Here is a 20523-nt window from a genome sequence, read left to right as displayed (position 1 = left end):
TGTGCTACCCTTTCATAGTGCCCACCTGCCCCACCACACCAAACCTCTGGCACATGCCCATCTGTTCTCTATAACTTCGACAATGTTGTGTAAGTGGATTCCCACAGTACGTGGCATTTTGAGATTGATTTTGTTCACTCAACATAATGCCTTCGGAAACTTACAAGTTGTGCACATGTAAATAATTTATTCCTTCTTACTGCTGAGAAGTAGTTCCTGCTATGAATGCACTATAGTTCGTTCAAGCCTTCCCTTATTACTGGACGTTCGGGATGTTTCCAGCTTTTTGTCATTACAGAATGTTGTAAACATTCCCACTTGGGTTTTTGTGAGGTCCTGGTTTTCATTTCACTCAGATAAATGCCTGGGAGTGTGATGATTTCTAGGACCTATAACCCACTGCCTCTCCTGAAAGAGGAGCGAAAATGATGTAAGCACATACAACTGCTTTTTTTTATTCTCAGATATTTTTTTTTTAGGTAATCTACACGGGTGTGGCCCAAACCCACAGTCCCCGAATCAAGAGTCACACGTTCCGCGGACTGCGCCAGCCAGGTGCCCCAAACACAGACAACTTCAGAGGTCCACACTGTACTATGCCTTTGGGTGAAATTTTACCAGTTGCAACATACAGGGTTGGAATGCGGAGTCAGTTCTGGAATAGACCTCGTTCAATCACAAAGTTGGGCAGGCTCTGGTGAACCACTTTTCTTCCTGCTGAGTAACTCCAAAGCATGGAGTTACTTCACTTCTAGACATCTCCCCTGTCGTTTGGCAGGCTGGTGGAGCCTGAGGCCACAAGCCAGCCACCCTTAAGTGTTCTGGGCTCAGGAGCTTGGGACACAGCCCCCAACTGCAGATCCACCTTGGTCTGGGGCTCCCAAGTGGGGAATCACCATGAAGACCTCAAGATGGGGGGAGGGCCCACTGGGGGGGCTGAGACCCCATGCAGGCAGGAAGCATTATCTCTCCTGGGCCTCTCCACTCTCTGAAAAAGAGAAGAGGACCCCTCACCAAGTGAGGTCTTCTCTGCCTGACTTCTCTTTCACAATCTAGAAGCAGACTGTTGCCCCACACCCATGTCACCCCATCATAGGCACTTCCCCTAATGACAGGAGAAGGAAGGCTTTTCCTCTCTACAGAACAGAGGCCCATTCTACCCAGCATACAAATTTGCACAGAGCAGGGCCCCCAGGCCTCCACAATGTTGGCCCCTGCCTCCGGGCCCCACCTGCCTCCTTACCTGCTGCTGGCTCTGCTGTTGGGACTCACAGGTAAGCACTGCCTTGGGGTACAATCCCCTCTTCCTGATCCTACAACACTTCCCATGTCCCTGGACATCAAGGGCTTCCAGGTAACCAGAGGTGTGCTACCCAGGGCTGCCACAGAAGACCAAGGACTGGGTGTCATCTGAGAGCAGGAAGTCGGGGATCTGAGCATTTCCTCTATGCATCCATCACCTACAGCTTGTTACCAGAGGCATCCAGACAGTGGAGGCTTCAATCTGTCACAAGGACAAGTTTGTAGGTATTAAATGATCTAATTCTCACAACACCCCTGCCTGATAGCTAGGACTGTACTGCTGATCAGCAGATGGGGAATTTCAGGCAGAGAGAGTTAATGGCCCAATGTCAGCTACCTAAGTCAGTGCATCTGCCGGGATTCACGTCCAGGCCACCCAGCTCCACGGTTCATTCTTTTCACCGTGTTATGCTGCTCGGCTTCTCGGTGGAGGCTAACTAAACAAACATCAGAAAATACAGGGAGGGAAACAGAAGAAGAGGCATCATTTTGCACACTCCGAGGTCTCCAGAGTTCCAGTTCTGCTGTGTATCCTCCCAGACTTTGGTTAACGATGTGTTGGGTGATTCCTACACGCCGAATCTTTTACTCGGCTTTTAACATGTATGACAATTTCATGGAATCCTCAAAGTGATCTGTATGCTAGCATGCTGGGCCACACTTCATGTATACTTGGGAATGCACTTGTGTATGTGTGTGTGTACATGTTTGGGCATGAGGAAGGGTGCACACGTGGGTATGGGATATCTGAAAACGCTTTCTTATTGGTTTCTTCACGCCACGTCCACTCTACGTGAAATGCACAGTGAACAGATGTTTGGTTCCCTGTCTCTCAGCTCCTCACCCACTTTTTCTATTTCTCTAAAGTACTGCTCACTATCCACCAAGCTCTTAAGACAAGCAAACTTCTCTCTGGGTAGAAGGAGTAGAACTTTGTGCGTTACTACCTTGGAGGTCCTCCATGCTGGACCGGAGTGGGGAGGATAAAAGGGGGTACAAGATACCGAGGATCCTGCCTGTATGATCTGCACCTGTAATCATATCCTGATCCCAACCATCTAGTGTCAGCTGATGCCTCCAGGCCTCAGGAAATCTCATGCGTAATCACTTTCCAATTTCCTGAGCACTCACCATGTGCTACACCCACTTGGAAATGCATGTGTCTGTTATGTCCTGTGATCTTTGTACCCAAGGTAGACATTTCTGTCCCCCTACCTTACAGATAAGCAAAGAAGGCACAGAAAAGCCCAAGGTCACTCAGTGGTGAAGGCAGGGCTATGATTTGAACTCAGGCAGTCTGATTCTAGATCTCACGGGTCTAACCATTGCTCTTCTCGAACCCTATGGCCCCACATCCATCCCATGAGATTTCTGCAAATCTGCAGAAGGGTAGGAAGGGTAGGGTGGGGGGGAAGGGTAAGGTGGGGAGGAAGAGCATTTGTGGTTTGTTTCTTTTGGGCTCTTCCGTTTTCTGAGTATATGCAACTAGTTTTTTCCCCCACAGTCATCTTCATGGGAAATTCAGCTTCTCATTATATTTTCCTGAGAAATTCTCCACTGAAAATAGAGGGCAGGGTCTCAGACAGGGATCACACTGGGCAATTCACACATTACACCAATATTTACTGGGTAACTACTAGGTGCCAAGAACTGTTATATGAGCTTTGGGCATACTGGTTATTAAAAGAGAAAAAGTAGATGCCCTCGTGGAAGTTATATCATAGTGGAGAAAAGGAAAAGAAACAACAGACATACCAAATAAGGAAATAACATAGTATGTTAGAAAGTGATGAGTGTTATGTTTTCACTCTTAGGTGGATTCTAAGAAACTTAACAGAAACCCATGGGGGAGGGGAAGGAGAGAAAAAAAAAAAAGAGGTTAGAGTGGAAGAGAGCCAAAGCATAAGAGACTCTAAAAAACTGAGAACAAACTGAGGGTTGATGGGGGGTGGGAGGGCTGCTGGGTGATGGGTATAGAGGAGGGCACCTTTTGGGATGAGCACTGGGTGTTGTATGGAAACCAATTTGACAATAAATTTCATATATTGAAAAAACAATTTAGAAAGTGATGAGTGTTAAGGAAAAACATGACAGTACAGCTGGAGAAGACAATGAGAGACTCTTCAGGGTGGGATGTATTTAAAGAGGTAGCCTGGGTGGGCATCACTGAACAGGGAGATTAGAGCAAAGACTACAAGAATTTGGGGTGTGAGCCATGTGATCTTCTGGGGAAAGAGCCTTCCCGAACAGCACGGGAACAGCAGGAGAGTAGAATCCTCCTGTTCTGTTCAAGGGTTTGGGCTTTCACTCTTGAGTAAAATGGTTGTCACTGCAAGGTTCTGAAGACAGAAATGACATGATCCACCATGAGTTTTAACTTATGCTAGCATTTGGTTGAGATTAGACACCATAGGGCACAGACAGAAGCGACTAGAGCATTCAAGAGTTCGTCGTGTACGTGCAAACAAGGAAAAGCATTTTGCACCCAGACAGCAGCCAGGAGAGGAAGGGGAAAGAGGTCGGATTGTGGGTGCATGCAGAAGGGGAGACAACAGGATCTCCTGATACATAGGATTTGGAGTGGAAAGAGAGGTTCCCAAGGGCTTGGACCTGAGCATCTTGGAGAATAAAGGTGCCTCATCTGAGATGTACAAGGATGTGGGGGAAACCGAGGAGTTCAGTTGGGGCAGTGTGAACAGTGAGAGGTTTGCTTCTATCTATGCAAATTGTTGAGTGGCTCATTGCACATACAAATCCAGAGTTCAGAGACGAGACCTGGGCCAGAGATGGAAATCTATGAGGAATATAGATTTCACAGATGGCAGAGTTTACACCTTTCCTTGGTTCCTGTTGTTTGTTTGTTTGTTTGAAGGTTTTTTAAAAAGTATTTATTTTTGAGAGAGAGAAAGAGAGAGAGACAGAGTGTAAGCAGGAGAGGGGCAGGGAGAGAGAGAGAGGGAGACACAGGATCCAAACAGTCTCCAGGCTCTGGGCTGTCAGCCCAGAGCCCAACGCACTGCTCAGACTCACAAACCGTGAGATCATGACCTGAGCTAAAGTCCGACGCTTAACCGACTGAGCCACCCAGGCGCCCCACCCTGGTTCCTCTTGATGCTCTGATCCCTCTTACCTCCTCCCTCTCCTGGTCCCTCCATGTCTTCCTCCAAAAATGCATTCCTGTGTCTTCCCATTTTTGTCTTAGCAGCTCAGTTTCCTCACCCCAATCTCCTCGTCCAAACTCATAAACCAAACCACTTGATGTTCTTGGCACACCCAAGACCTGGCTGTGGTAACACGTGCCCTCCTGAGGAGACATGCTCGGTCGCAAATCGTGCTAAGTGCATGGGTTTTACCAGCTCACACTCTGCAAGAGTGAACCACAAATTTTCTCCCCGAGGAGTAGCTGAACAATAGAAAAGAACACAGGTGTGTGTGTGGTGCCAGAACAGCCCGTTTCTCTGATTTATATCCCTGCCTAGTTTTTAGGACACTTCCAGTAATAAGGAATAATTTTGTATTTCTCTGTGTCTTCAGAGACTGGCTAGTCACTGAGGCAGTGAAATCCACCTGCAAAGTCTGGCACACGCAGCTCAATGATTGCTCCAAAGGCGGCTCGCATCCTTTCAATGCATAACTCAATGTTCAGCCATAGGCAACGTCCCACAACTCTTTGCAGAACATGAACAATTTTGTAGCCTACTAGTTCCCCTGCTTAGACATTCCCATGGTTCTATCTCCCCCTTCGGGGGCAGATTTCTCAAATGCATGACCCCCTGGAACGATACATTTTCTTTCTCCTTGAGTCATTTAGTCCAATTGAAAGGCTCTACATGGGGGGGATCACCTTGTTTGAGTAGATATTTCTTATGTGCTAAAATATACATAACACGAAATCTACTATTTCAGCCATTTTTCAGGATACAATTCAGTGGCATTAAGTACGTTCACATAGTTGTGAAGCTGGTACCACCGCACATTTCAGGATTTTTTTCAACATCCTAAGCAGACGCTGTACCCGTTAAGCAAGAATTCTCCATTCCTTCCACCCCCACAGCAACTACTTTTTAGTATCTATGAATCTGTCTTTTCTAGGTACTTCATATACATGGAACCATATATCTGTCCTTTTGTGTCTGGCATATGTCACCCTAGAATGATACTTTTGAGGTTCATCCAGATTATAGTATATATCAGATTATCACTGCTCTTGTTTGTTGTTGCTGCTGTTATTGTTGTTTGTTTATTTTTGAGAAAGACAGTGTGAGCTGGGGAGGGACACAGAAAGAGAGGCGCAGAGGACCCGAGGCAGGTTCTTTGCTGACAACAGCGAGACCCATGCAGGGCTCGAACTCACAAACTGTGAGATCATGACTGAGCCGAAGTCAGACGCACAACCACCTGAGCCACCCAGGCACCCCAAGACTATCATTGCTTATTAATGCTTATTAAGGCCGAATAAAATTCCATATATATACATATATATGTGTGTGTATGTGTGTGTATATATATATATATCACATACATACATACAGCAACATTTTGTTTATCCATTCATCTATGGATAGAAATGAATTTTTTCTGCTACCTTTCGGTTATCATGAATAATGCTGCTATGAACAAGGATGTACAAGTATTTGAGTACTTACCTGTAATTTGGGGAATATTTACCTAAGAGTGGAATTGTTGGATCATACAAATTCTACATTTAAATTTTAATGATTAATGATAACACAACTGTTTCCACAACGGCCGCACCATTTTATATTTCTACCATCGACATACAAGAGTTTCAGTTTCTCCACAGCTTACTCAATCCTTATTTTTTGATTTTTAATTTTCTTGTATTTTGGTTTTGCTTTCTTTTGTTTTTGATAAAAGCCATTCTCAGGGATGAAAGTGTATCTCATTGTGGTTTTGATTTTCATTTTTCTAATGACTAGTGATGTTCAATATCTTGTGCTTACTCACCATTTGAGTATCTTCTTTGTAGACATGTCTATTCTAGTCTTTGGTCCATTTTTTAACAGGGCTATTTGACATTTTTTTGTTGAATTGTAGGAATTCTTTATATATGCCGGTTATTAATTCTTTCTGAGACATATGCTTTGCAAATATTTTCTCCCATTCTGTGAGTTCTTTCACTTTTTTTTGTAAGTTTGTTTATTTTGAGAGAGACAGAGAGAGTGCAAGTGGAGGAGGGGCAGAGAGAGAGAGAGAGAGAGAGAGAATCCCAAGCAGGCTCCGCACTGTTAGCACAGAGCCCAACCTGGGGCTTGAACTCATGAACCATGAGATCATGACCTGAGCTGAAATCAAGAGTTGGATGTCTAACCGACTGAGCGACCAAGGTGTCCCTCTTTCACTTTTAATATTGTCCCCTGCTACGCAAAAGTTTGTAATTTTGATGAAGTCTAATTTACAGATATTTTAATTTTATTATGTGTCCCTTTGGTTTCTTATCCAAGAAATCATTGTCAAATCCAATATCATGAGTTTTGCCTACGGTTTTTTCTCTGAATTTTATACATTTAGCTCTTACATTTAGGTCCCTTCATCCAATGAGCTCATTTTTCTATATAGAGTAAAATGAGGGTTCAAATTCTTTTTTTGCATGTAGATATCCCATTTTCCCAGCATCTCATGTTGAAAACAGTACTCTTTCCCTCACTGAATGGTCTTGGCACTCTTGTTGAAAATCTTTTGACCATATATGTGAGGGTTTATTTCTAGGCTTTCTATTCAATTTCATTGCTCTATCCCTCTATTCTTTTCAGTACTATAGTACTCTAATTATTATACTATGTAGTAGGCTTTTAAATCAAGAAGTATGAGTTTCCCAACTATTTTCTTTTCCAGGATTGTTTGGTGATCTAGGTCCCTGGAAACTGCATATGAATTCTAGAATGGGCTTTTCCATTTCTGCAAAAAAAAAAAAAAAAAATGCCATGGGGGTTTTGATAACAATTGTATTGAATCTGTAGATCGCTTTAGGTAGTATTGACATCTTAACAATATGAAGTCTTCCAATGCACGCACAGAGGAAGTTTTTCCATTTATTTATGTCTGTTGGGATGAGCGCTGGATGCTGTATGGAAACCAATTTGACAATAAATTATATTTAACAAAATAAATTCAAGTTAGTTAACATATAGTGTAGTATTGGTTTCAGGAATAGAATTTAATAATTCATTGCTTACATATAACACCCAGTGCTCATCACGACAATTCTGCTTCTTAATGCCCATCACTCAATTAGCCCATCCCCCCACCCACTTCCCCTCCAGAAACCCACAGTGTTCTCTATAGCTAAAAAGTCTCTTATGGTTCGCTCCTTTTCTATTTCTATCCTATTTTACTTTTCCTTCCCCTCCCCTCTGTTCATCTGTTTTGTTTCTTAAACTCCACCTATCACTGAAATCATTCAGTATCTTTTTTCCAACTGACCTATTTCCCTTCGCATAACACACTCTGGTTCCATTCACGTCATTGCTATTGGCAATATTGCATTCCTTTGGATGGCTGAGAAAACGTACAAACGACTAACAGATACGGGAAGAAACATGCTCAATACCACTCATCGCCAGGGAAATACAAAACAAAACTACAATTAGATACCACTCACACTTGTCAGAATGGCCAAAAGTAACGCCTTAGGAAACAACGGATGTTGGCCAGGATGCGGACAGAGGGAAACCTTCTCAAACTGTTGGTGGGAATGTAACCTGGTGCAACCACTCTAGAAAGCAGTATGGAGGTTCCTCAGAAAGTTAGAGACAGAGCTACCCCATTAGCCAGCAATTGCACTACTGGATATTTCTCCAAAGTATACAAAAACACAGATTGGAGGACACATGGACCCCAGTGTTTATAGCAGCACTATTAACAATAGTATGGGAAGAGCCCAAATGTCCATTATTGATGAATGGATAAAGAAAATGTGATATATGTATCACTGAATCTCTCTGTGTTTTCCTTCCTCGTCTGTAACAGGGTCCCATGTCACAGGCTCATCGCGAGGGCTACATGCCGTGTACACGCAGCGGGCTGGGCTCACGGTGGCACTCAGTGAAAGCTGTTGTGGATAAACACTTGAGCAGATGGACAGGATCGCACAAGGGTGCTAAATACCTGCTTTGTTCTCCTTCCAGGTGTGGCAGGTGAGGCGGAGCTGCAGGTGATCCAGCCGGAGAAGCTGGTGTCTGTCACAGCCGGAGAGACAGCCACTCTGCACTGCACCCTGACCTCCCTGGTCCCCGTTGGGAAAATCAGATGGTTCAGGGGGACGGGGCCAGACCGGGAGTTAATCTTCAGTTTCGGAGGAGGCCACTTTCCCCGCGTAACAAATGTTTCAGACGCCACAAGAAGAAACAACATGGACTTTTCCATCCGCATCAGTAACATCACCCCAGCAGACGCTGGAACCTACTACTGTGTGAAGTTCCAGAAAGGGGCCCGTGAGGTGGAGTTTAAGTCTGGACCAGGCACCCAGGTCACTGTGAGCGGTGAGTATCACTCCGTCTCCTGGTTGTGACAACAAGTCAATAAGAATGTCCTCCATCACTTGAGCAACAGATAAGGATCAGGTGCTGTTATGGGTGCCCCTGAATCAGCCCCTTCCATGGATCAGGGACGTTGAGGCCTAGAGAGGTTGTGCTATTTGCTCAAGGCCCCATGGCTGGTAATTGGTGGAAAATCTGGAACCTCAGCCTGCAGGCTCCCAGCTCTTCCCTTTTCCAATCCTGACCAGCCCTCTGGTTCCAGTGATGAGGGACCGAAAGTCTGAGCAACTTTCCCAGTTACAAGGCCTCACCTCACCCCTGCCTCTGGAGAGACCTCTGCTTCATGTGGCCAGCACTCCCTTTACTCAGCACTTAGCACCTGCTGGGTGCATTCCCTGCTCTGGGTGCTGTGGAAGTCGCAGGAAACAAAACAGGCGACGGCTTTTGTCTCATGAAGCTTACGTCAGGGAAGGGATGCAGGACAACGTCTTTGTTTCACCTTCAGAAAAGTCACAGTGAGAAGCAGCCCAGGCTCCCTGTTTCCACAGACAGTCCAGTTTGGAGGAGAGGCCAGAGGTTGGGTATTGGCTGTGGGTCTGTCCAGAAAACCCTCGTGCGATTCAGGCGCTAACTCACATAACAGCAACTGAGTCTTTGCACATCCCTTGGCCATAGGCAGGGAAGGTGGCTTTTCTGATGGTGCAGGTATTACGGAAGGTCCCAGGGGTGCATCCTTTGTCTCAGCACTGCAGCTTAGTACCTGGCTCCACCACCAGGAAGACCTGTGCCTCTAGCAGATTGCTTCTTCCTCTTCCCCAAGCTTCCCATTCAGGTGAGAACCGATGAAGGAGGACCCTGGGGGGCACCAGGCCAGATACTGTATCTTCATCATGAAAGCTACTCCGTATCACCAGAGCTACAGGGAGGGGCCTCGTCTTCCCTGTTCATTGATGGGGACACCGAGGCTCAGGGGATCTGACCCGAGCAGGAAAACAAGGAGCCAAGGTTAAATGCCAAGCAGCCTGAGGCACAGCCCTGCTCTCTCTGCACACTCACTGTCCTGGTCACAGCGGAAGAAAGCTCCAACCGTCTTCTTGATACTCTGGCACGGTTCTCTTAAAATATCCCTGCCTCCCTGTTTCAGGTTCCTATGGCTACAATAGTAATGAGCACACTCTCAGTGGCTTAAAATGACACACATTCCTTTCTTCCATTTCCAGAGGCAGAAAGTCTGAAATGAGTTGTCAGGAAGTGTTCCTTCTGGCCGCCCCAGGGTAGAGTCGGTGTCCTTGCTGTTCCAGCGCCTAGGGTCCCGTTCCTGACCTATTTCTGCTGCGGTCAATATGCCTCCTGCTCCCACTCTCCTGTCTCCCTCCTTCACTTGTAAAGGTCTCTGTGATTAAGTTGGCTCCACTCTGATAATCCAAAATAACGACCCACTGAAAACCCTACCTAATGACCACACAAGTCTCTCTTGCCATGGAATGTACCCTATTCACAGACTCTGAGGGATCTTGGCCAACCATCCCAAGTCCCAAGTCAGGCATACTTTGAAACAGTTTCCTATAATCTGTGTCCTGATGTGCGGAACATATTTCAATATTTTCTAATTTAAGTTGGATTTAATATTGGCAGTGGGATTTCTAAATAACTTTCAGCCTCCTTGGCCCCTTCACCTGCCCTTTCCTTTGGCTGGTGAGGGTGGGAAGGCAGCAGTGTAGGTGACTGAGCTTTTGGATTTGGTGAATTTTCTCTTTTGTCTCCCAGAGATTTTGAAGGTTGGGCATTGTCTTCGAGGACTGTTGAGAACCAGATTGCCATAGAATTTACTGTCCTTTTATTCTTTTTCCTTTGGGTTTAGAAGTTCTATTCAGAGATGAGTAACTAAGGTGCTGCCTTGTCCTCAGCAGACACAAGTGCCCTGAGGGCTTTGAATGCCCTGTCTCCAAAGTCCCTATCCCACATATCTCAGTATCTGTCTCCCATCGTTCCCCATCATGGCCCTGTTCTGGCAAAGCAGCTGCACTGAAGCTGAGAATCCAATCTTCTCTAGTGCCGACGCTCTTGTGGTGATGGTGGACCCAATTAGGTCCTTAGCTTTTTCTTCCCTCCGGCTCTAGGAGGTGTGAGTCTACAATGTTGCCCGGATGTCCTCTTTCACACTTGACCTTTCAGGTGTGATTCACTGGTCTTAGTTTGCATCGTCTTTCTCTGAAAGGCATCAGCCCAGCAACACCCATCCAATCCCATAGTTCCTGTAATTCCCAACTCATTTCCAGATTGCCAGGGTACTCCCATCCTCTCTGCTCACATCATCCCAGGTCACCACTGTGAGGTTTTAGCAGTGACAATAGCAGGGACGGCTGGGCCCTACCCCTGCCCCACTACCAGGCTGGGGACCTCTTGGCCAGTCAGCTGACTGAGACCCAGGTCTGTCTCTGCACCTTAGAGCTGGGTTTCCAGACCCCTCCCAGACAAACTCCGCAGGTCACCTGCCTTGGGAAGCAGCCTCTAAGATATACGAGAAAGGGGACAGCTCACTGTAGAGCGCTGCCCGATTCACATGCGTGTGAGACAGGGAAGGAGGCAAGACTGGCAAAGGGAGATAGTGAACACAAGGCAGCACAGAAGAGTCATACTTGGACGAGCCGGATGCTATTTTTGACTTTTTAAAATGGAGCGGAGGGGCGAAACCTCTGTACCCGCTCTTCCTCCAGGCCTCTGCTGCAGGCTGCCCTCTAGAAGCAGGTGCAAACATGGGCAATGCACCTCTTTCAACTGAGTATAAGATCAGACGGCCACCCAGCTAGGACCCACCATCTGCCAACATGCCAGGGGTAAAAATGGTGTCTCGGCCTCTTCCTCAAAGATTATTCCGTATATTTCAAAAACTTACTGGGACTTCTTGATGTAAATCTAAGAGCAAAAAGCAATCATCATAAAAAGGCAAAGAATCTGAAGCTATGCATCCAGAACAGTGATCTATGTGCAACAGAAAGATGTTCCCTGATGTTGGCACCAGGGTCTGTGTGGGCTGGATGGTGTTTGAAGCCCCATTTCTTACCTCTCTAGGGTGTTGTCCAAGCAGCAGGTCTTGTGAGGTCAGGTCACCCTGAGGGCACCTTCAACACGTGAGAACACGGGGTCATCGAGGCCTGTGCGTGGAAGAAAGCAGGACAGCCTTGCACCTCATTCACCATGACATTGTCTTAACTGTACTCGAGGCTGGGCTGATATTCGTTGCTATGACCCTGAAAGGTTGGACATGTCCTGGTCCAAAGACAAGGTCACAGATTCACCCTACGGGACAGCAGTGAGTGATTTCCCACTCATCTTGTGACCCTCCGTAAACTATGAGCCTGTTCCCTCCTCAGAAGGAGAGTGTCAGACCTGCCCCATGGGGTGTGGGGAACAAGTCAGTAAAGCTCACTTGCATGTTGTTGAGTTCTCATTGTCCCCATGTCTTCCCTCAGGAAGGAGAGCTGGCAGCCCGGGAAAAGGTGAGTGAAAGGAAGTACTTCTTACCCTGAATTCTGCCTCGAGGCTCTCACAGGGGAAATTCATGAGCTTCAGACCATTGATGGGCCCAGGTTCCCTAGGTTGGGGTAAGTGGAGGCCCCTGGGAGTGGACTCCTGGATCCCTCTCTGATGCTGCCTCCTGTCCCTTCATTTTCAGACCTAGAACTCTCTCCTTCACTCTTGGTGGCTCTCTCCCTGGGCCCCAAGCTGCTGCTACTCGTCTTTGTCTCTGCCATCTATGGCCACAGGAAGCGATGGACTGACTGTGAGTCATGGACAAGGAGGACAGAGCCAGGTCAGTCCTAGAAGGAGCCAGGTCAGTGGAAGGGGCAGCCCACAGGTCATACAGGGTCAGCGCCCACCTGGAGTAAAGAGCAGGTGACGCATCTCCGTCCACACCCTCTGGAGCCTCAGGGATTGTTCCGAGAGGTTCCCAACTCCCAAGAAGACCGTGGGGGTCCTGCAGGAAGTAGGTGGGGTCAAGGGCTGTCAAAGGATGTGCACAGAGTCCTAGGGCTTCTTGGAAGGAAGTGGGTAGAGGGGCTGGATGGTGGGAAACCCCGTGGAGACCATCTCTAGATTATTTGGGCGCAAGGTGTCCACATTTAGAGGAATGTGACAGGTGCCCGCTGGCTGCTCTGAGGACGGCTCCCGCTCTGACCCTCCGTGGGACAGACTGGAGAGGATGGGGAAGGGGGATCAGGACCTAGGGAGGAAGGCTGAGGAGGCACAGTCCATGTCAGGGACTGCCTGTCCTCTCACTACAGGTGACCCAGGAGGAAAATAGCACCAAGGACATAGGAGACATGGGGAGAACATTTCTGGAATGATGAGCAGATAATGAAATGTGAACATGGGTCCACGGCTCCTTCCTTCCTCCCCTGCTACATGCCATCCTCGGTCTCTGCTGCCTCCTTCCTTCCCTGAGGGGCCCAGCCTAAGACAAGGAACAACTAGAAGCTTCCACAACCCTGCCCCAGATGCCTGCTTCCCCAGAGACCCACCTGCCCACAGTTCCTGCTGCTCCTCTCCCAGTCCTTGATGCCCCCAGAGCTGGTCTTCATACCTGGTCCTGAGCAGGGGCCATGGGAACGTGCTCTGGAAACTGACACACGGGTATCTTCCTAGAATGTGAGAAACAAGTCACGTGTACGTGTACCAGGCTATCTCTCATCCATTTCCTGGGGACCGTGGCCATTAAGTACACACTCAAGGCTGTGCTCTCATGGGCCATTCCTGCCAACCCCCAGACTCGCCAGCCTCAGTGAGGTTCTCCAATGCCTCCTGAATGCAAATGAATCCCATCCTGGGTGGAAGAAGAGAAATGATTCTCTTTCCGCTTTGCCTACATGTCCTTCTACTCAAAGTAGAGAGGTTTCCTTCCTCTCCCTGTGACGGGGACACCAGCTCCCCATTCAGCTTCATCTTTCCTGACCTCCCCGCTCGTGTATAGGTGCTGGCAGTCCAGAAACCTGGACCCTTCCCTGGTTTCCTTCTTCATACCCCGTGTTCAATTCTGCCTTCATAATGCTATGTCCAGTGGTGACATGGTAAATGTTCAACAATCCACTTCTCAGGGGGAAAAAGAAGCCCGATTTGTAGTGCTTGTCCACTTCTGCAGTGTCTACACTTCCAATGCGGCCAATTTCAAGCTGCCAACAGTGGAACAACTAGCTTGCAAAATTCCTGGAAAGCTCTCAGGAGCGAGGGCAAGCCTCCTCCCGCCCACCAGGGAGCTCCACCCAGTACCTGCACACTGCTCGTTCCCGGGCTGGCCCCTGGTCCCGGCCACCAGCATCCCTTCCTGGGCCATTGCCACGTGCCTAACAGACTCTCCGGGTTCCGCCTCAGTGACCCTTTGGAAATGGAGGTCAAATTGTCTCCCTTCTGTGCTTCTTCCCCCTACAGATGTGCACGGCTTGGTCTCTCCCCCTTTCAAGCTCTGCTGACCAGTCACTTTATGAAAAGCACCTTCCTTAAACCACCCACATAAAATGCCAATTCCTGTCTCTCACTGTGTGCTTTCACAGCTCAAACCCAAACTGAGTTGTTTCCCTAGAACTTAAGATCAGCTGACACGATAAACGGAGACAGTGCTCACTTTGCACAGTGACGCAGGACTTAGGCAATGACAGCGCCACTGAAAGCAAGCGAAGTGATCTCAATAATCAGAGGGGAAAAGTAACAATTTTTCTGTGACCTTTAAAAACTTCTTTCAACATATTAGAAGCCCTCCAACTATCAGTTAGGAATGTATAAGGACATAAGGACATGAAAAAAGAAAAGTAAAGCTGTTATTCATTTGGTATGGGGTCATTGCAAACATTAGAAATGTTGAAAAGGGAAGTGTTTTATCTTTTGTAAAGACTTATCAAGAGTAGTTTGCAGAGGGCTTGCCTTCTTCTAACCACAGTGTCACTCCTTTCTCAGTTGGGATCAGTTTCTAACATTCCATCCCTTGCACTTCCAATGCTGCGATATCTTTACAATATTAATGTGAATATATGCTGGTGTCACTCCCTCCGGGACATTCTCTGTCCCCGCCCCCACCCCCAGCCCCACCTCCTCAGGTACGTGGTAAGTTTATCTTCACTCTGCTCCTCTGGGTGCATATCTAGACTCGGGCAACGGTATTCCCGGCAGCATTCCCATGAAGGCCGCCATGGCTTCATGAACCCCTCTTACATTCAGTTTGAACTTGACCTCTAACCTCATCTTTTCTCCTTTCTCCTGTGCACTTTCAGCTTTGTGCCCATTCCCTTTTGCCATTTCTTCACTTTTGTACAATGTCACGCAGGTTTATCGCGGGAAACCAGGAGACTACATAACCACCTGCTTTGCTATTGTGGCAAACACACATCCCAACCCAATGATCACGGCACCCTGATCTCAGACTTCCAGCCTCCTTAACAGTGGGAAAGAAGTTCCTGTTGTTCAAGGCATCTAGTTTACAGTGTTTTCTTCTAGTAGCCCAAGTCAAGTAAAATCTAGAAAAATTATGGACTTTGCTTAATAATAATGTACCAATATTGGTTCATTAAGTTATAACAGATATACCAGATTACTGTAAGACATTAATAAGAGGGGAAACTGTGTGCAGCTGTATATTGAAACTCTGAAGGATTGTTCCAAGTTTTTTCTAAATGTAAAACTGTTTCACAAAATTGAGTCCAATAAAAAAAACTTTAACATCTTGTCCTCAGCTCTCTATCTTCCTTTTGCACCCCGCTGGGGGACACTGCAAGGAAATGAGTGGTGGGGGGGGTTTGTGTTTATATCCAGGTTTTATCTCCCGTCAGGTCTGAGGTTTCTTCTCCTCCTTCCTCTGTCCTCTGCCACAGCTCACTCCAGAGCCAGGCACTCAGAGATCCCAGAAGGAGCTACTTCTCAGTCCCCCATGATATTCATCCTAAACTTTTCCAAGTGGTAAAGCCCAGTTCGTCCAGGTGTGCTCAGAGACCTCTAGGCCCCTGGATGAGTGGGGTAGTTCTAAGGACCTCAATGGGGGGCGGGGAAGGGGGGTTAATCCATGTGCTGACGTCAAGGAACAGAGTTCGAAGGGGCTCTGCAGAGCAAGGTGGATGCTGTGATGCACCAGGTCTCAGGAGGTGGCCCTGGGCTGTGACCCTCTCTGAGATGGCCTCAGCTGAGGACAGCCACCTTGCCCCAGGTCATGCCCGGTAACCTGCCACATCCAGGGGCTCTTCAACATGGGGATATAGAGGCCCAGCCCGCTCACCCCAGCTCAGGACAACTCTGAAATCACATCCTAGCACCAGATCACATAGGAGATCGGCTGAATCTTCATTGGGACCTCACGGCAGCTCAACTTCTTTTACACATTCCTACTCCCTTCTCCTCCCTTCCACATGTTTGGTCCTGAAAGTACTCCCTGAAAAGACCCGCCTGTTAATATTCATCTTAATAACCGTTTCCCGTGTGGTCATTGGTACCAGTAAAGGTGGGAAGCCTTTTGACTCTAGGGGCCAAGCCAGTCATGGAAGGATGGACCACATATCATATACCATACACTATAAGCCATAGTCCATATACCATATACCTCATGCCATATACAATATACCATTGTATATTGGACATGGCAATGATTTGTGCTTTAAAGGATGTATATTACCAATGTAATATATGTATATTGGTGTAATATACACCATTACCATTTACAAAATACCAAGCACTCTGACTTTACAAGAGCAATGAGAAACCACAAAACTCTTTATGCAGGAAAGGGGTATAATCAGATCTGTGTCGTAGAAGACCACCTTGGATGAAGGAGAAGGCAGAGCTGACACTGGGCAAAACAAGATGGGGGTGGCCATTTAGGAAGTAATAGTTTTCATTCGGGCAAGAGATGATCGTGATGGAGAAACAGATTCCACAGGTGTTTAGGAGGTAAAACCAGCAGGGCCTCGAGCAGGCAGACAAGAGTGGACAAGTGAGGGTGTAGAACATGGGTCCCTTCTTGGTTTGACCAAATGGGTAGAGGATGTGCCACATACTGAACATGGTGGGAGGGGAGAAGAGAATGTCTGAGAGCAGACTATGAACTCAGTTTGGAATGTCTGAGCCATACAAATGAAAATTTCAAAGTCAAAGGATATATAGCTCAATCACCAAGAAGTGGATTCAGGATTGGGAGCTTGACTGCATCTGGCTGCAAAGCCAGTGCTCTTGACCATCAAGGCACTAAAAATCCCAGTCTCTGAAGAGTTTAGAGTCTGATGGAAGGTGTGAAGTCTCCTGGAGGTGGGGGGAAGGCAGAGATGCTGGCGACTGGGGGAAAGATTCTGTCCAACTCTCAGCAGGGGGCATGGATAGCTTCACAGCATGGAATTCGTCCTTCCAGAAAAATGTGATACAATGGTGACATCACTGGTGGAGGGGAGTCTTGGCATCTCCTATAGGCAGTTTGGGCCTGCCTGGCATTCGCCTCTTCCTCCACCACCCCTCCTGGCCTTAACATCCTGTATATCCCTAAGAGGAGGCAGGGCTCAAAGGAAGCAGTAGCAAAATAGCCCTAGCCGTCAGTGCATGACTATGGACTCATGGACATTAAAGGGTCACCAGCTGAGTGTGGACTTAGAAGAGCCTCCAAACACAACCTTGGTGCTTGGGTATAGCTCATTCCAGAGGTGAGAGAGACGGAGGCCAGCATGCTGGTTCCTTTCTCTTTCTGAGAGCATTTCTTGAATCCCTCCACTCCCTTCCTTCCAAGCTGGCCTAGGACCCAGCACAGACAGCAAAGGCAGTCCTCACCTTCTTGAGTGTGTTTCTAGGTATGTTGCTTTCCCTCTTGGAGAGTGTTCCCTGAGCCCCACCTTCTTGCAGTCTCCTCCATCCTTTACAGCACAAATCATTGCCATGTCCAAAACTCTAACCTCTTCCCCACACCATGTCTCTGAGGCCTCTAAAACTGGCAGGGCTGTGGGTTGGCGAGAACCTCAGATGGGACAAGGCTCGGAATGAGCGCAAGCCTGGGGTGTCATGGTCTTAACTCTGGAAACCCCACACATTTCCAGTAGCAATTGCTCAGCTTGTAACCACCTTGTCTGCTCAACACAGAAAAGGTGTTACAGTCCCATGGTCTTTCCTCTCATCACAATCCCCTTCCTCTGACATCATAGAAGCAGGGAGTGTCTTCTCTTCTCGAAGCACAGAGTCCCAGGTCTCTCCAGGACAACACTCAGACAGAGAAGCCTCCAAGGTCCACCATGATGTCTGTCCCTTCTTCCCTATGCTGCCCTTCTCTGCCATCCCTGCTGCTGACTCTGCTGCAGGATTCACAGGTGAGTGGGGTCTCAGGTATGTTTGGTGGGGGTTCTTCCATGCCTCTTTACTGTTCTCCTTACCTGTTTCCCTAGAATTTCTTGGGGGAGGGTTTTCTCTTTCCCAGCCAGAAATTACAGAACTAAATTGGAATGGTCCTTAGCTCACAAAATCTCCCAGTGGTCACGTCTGTTCCAGACCTTTTTGTTCAGATAATGGACACACCTCCCATGGTTACAGTGCTCAACACAGCACACCTGAGAGCTCTCATCCCTTAACCCCTAGGATACAATACCAAGAGTGAACCATATTGGAAGTGTAAAACCTGAGTTTTACACTTATTACCACTACACAGACACCACCTCTCAATGGACAAAAACATGTTGGAAAACATGAAATTATGAAGCAAGGAAAGGATCCACAAATGCTTCATCTGAAGAGAATCACTGTTAAAAGATGGCAGAGGTCTGTGTGCTCAGGGAACGTTAGCTGGAAGTGGTCACTGGGTCTCACTAGGTAAGTGACGGGAGCTGAACCCTGCAGGTTCCGCAACACTGAGTAGTTCTGCCTTTGCTTGCTAAGCAAGCATGTGAAGTCTCTTCCCTAAGGCCATTGATCTATCTGGGCAGAGGACTTGAGTTCTGATAGAGCAGATGGCTGCAGGGGGTTAGATCAGATGAAAGAGGAAACCAAGACCATTATCTTAGTAGAAGGAAGGAGAAATAAAGTTTGGATGTTTTAGGAATGAGTAACATATCTGAGACACTCAGGCCCAGTTAGCAAACTTTTAAAAATGAATTAAGACCAATTTTATACAGTCGTCTCCAGAAAACAGAAGAGGAAACATTTCTGTACTCATTTGATGAGGCCATTATTATTTCAATAGCAAAACCTCATAGACTGTACATAAAGAAAACTACCAACCAATATCTCTCATGAATCTAAATGCAAGAATTCTCAACCGAGTGTCGGCAAACAGAATTTCACAAAGTGTAAAGCTATGTATATGTGACTAAGTAGGATTTATCTTGGGCATACAAAGCTGTTCCAACATTTGAAAATCAATCATTCTAACCCTTCACAACAACAGGCTGAAGAAGAAAAATTGCATGATGATAACAATTGATGCAAAGTATTTGACAAATCCAACACCCATTAGTGATGAAAACTCTCAGCAAACTAGAAATAGGAGGGAATTTCCTCAACTTGATTTAAAACATCTGCAAAAAACCCTACAGCTCTCAGAAGTGCCTAGGTGGCTCAGTTGGTTAAATTTTACACTCTTGATCTCAGATCTGGTCTTGACCTCAGGGTTGTGAGTTCAAGACTGAACTGGGCTCTGTGCTGGGGATGAAGCCAACATTAAAAACAAAACAAAACAAAACAAAACAAAACAAAACACCTCACTCTAAGCAACCAAAAAAGAACTAAATAAGACACATGCCATGTTCATGGATAGAAAGACCCATATTGTTAGAATGCAAGTTCTTCACGATTTCATCTATGAATTAACTGTAATCCAGATAAAAATACCAGAAAACTATCTTATGAGTATTGACAAACAGATTCTAAAGTTTATATGGAGGCATTAAAGATACGGAATAGCCACACAATGCTAGAGAAGAGCAAAGTCAGAAGACTGACACCACTTGATTACAAGACTTACTAGAAATCTCCAGTTATTGAAACACTGCATTGGTGAGATAATAGTCACACAGATCCATGTAATAGAATGGAAAGCCCAGAAATAACACCCACATAAATACAGCAAAATGATCATTGGGAAAGGAGCAAAAGTAGCCTTTTCGACAGATGTTGCTGGGACAGTTGGACATCTGGACGTCCATATGCAAAAAAACTGAATCTAGACACAGATGTAACAGCCTTTATAAATATAATGGAAAATACAAAATTATAAAATACTTAGAAGCTATCATAGAAGAAAATCTAGATGATCTTTGATATGGAAATGACTTTTACTTATAAATAGATACCATATTTTAAAGCAGTTTTAGGCTCACATCAGAATGGAGCAGAAGGTACAGTTGATTTCTCATACTGCTCCCTGACCCCACACATCACAGCCTCTCCTATTATCAATATCCTTCACCAGAGTGGTACATATATTACAAACAATGAACCTGTACTGATATTTCATTAACGTCCAAAGTCCATAGTTTTCAATACGGTTCACTCTTGGTATTGTATAGTCTATAGGTTTGGACTAATGTATAGCGATATCCTCCTTTACATATTATACAGAGTATACAGTATTATATCTTGATGCCCTAGAAATCCTCTGTGTTCTATTTCTCTCTTCCCACCCTAACCCCTGACAATCACTGATGTATTTACTGTGTCCATAGTTTTGCCTTTTCCAAAATGTCATATACTTGGAATCACGTAGTGTGCAGGCTTTTCC

At 46.4% G+C, this 20523-nt stretch overlaps 1 protein-coding gene across 4 annotated transcripts; it reads left to right on the top strand.

Moving 5' to 3' along the window:
• The first annotated feature begins 971 nt into the window (after window positions 1-971).
• LOC125161923 (signal-regulatory protein beta-1-like) lies at window positions 972-15516 on the top strand. Of its 4 annotated transcripts, none has more exons than XM_047852259.1 (5): window positions 972-1274; window positions 8451-8804; window positions 12275-12301; window positions 12478-12615; window positions 13088-15232. In XM_047852259.1, exons 1-5 carry the CDS (start codon window positions 1109-1111, stop codon window positions 13105-13107), a joined length of 705 nt encoding a protein of 234 aa, XP_047708215.1. In that variant the 5' UTR covers window positions 972-1108; the 3' UTR covers window positions 13108-15232. The 4 variants fall into 4 exon arrangements, with proteins under 4 accessions (XP_047708215.1, XP_047708216.1, XP_047708217.1 ...); XM_047852260.1 differs by having other exon boundaries at window positions 12478-12636; window positions 15118-15201; XM_047852258.1 differs by having other exon boundaries at window positions 979-1274; window positions 15118-15516.
• Window positions 15517-20523: the final 5007 nt, after the last annotated feature.

Source organism: Prionailurus viverrinus, chromosome A3 (assembly GCF_022837055.1).
Source record: "Prionailurus viverrinus isolate Anna chromosome A3, UM_Priviv_1.0, whole genome shotgun sequence".
NCBI lineage: Eukaryota > Metazoa > Chordata > Mammalia > Carnivora > Felidae > Prionailurus > Prionailurus viverrinus.
Note: the sequence above shows the minus strand (reverse complement) of the source record. Positions and strands in the feature narration are given on the sequence as shown.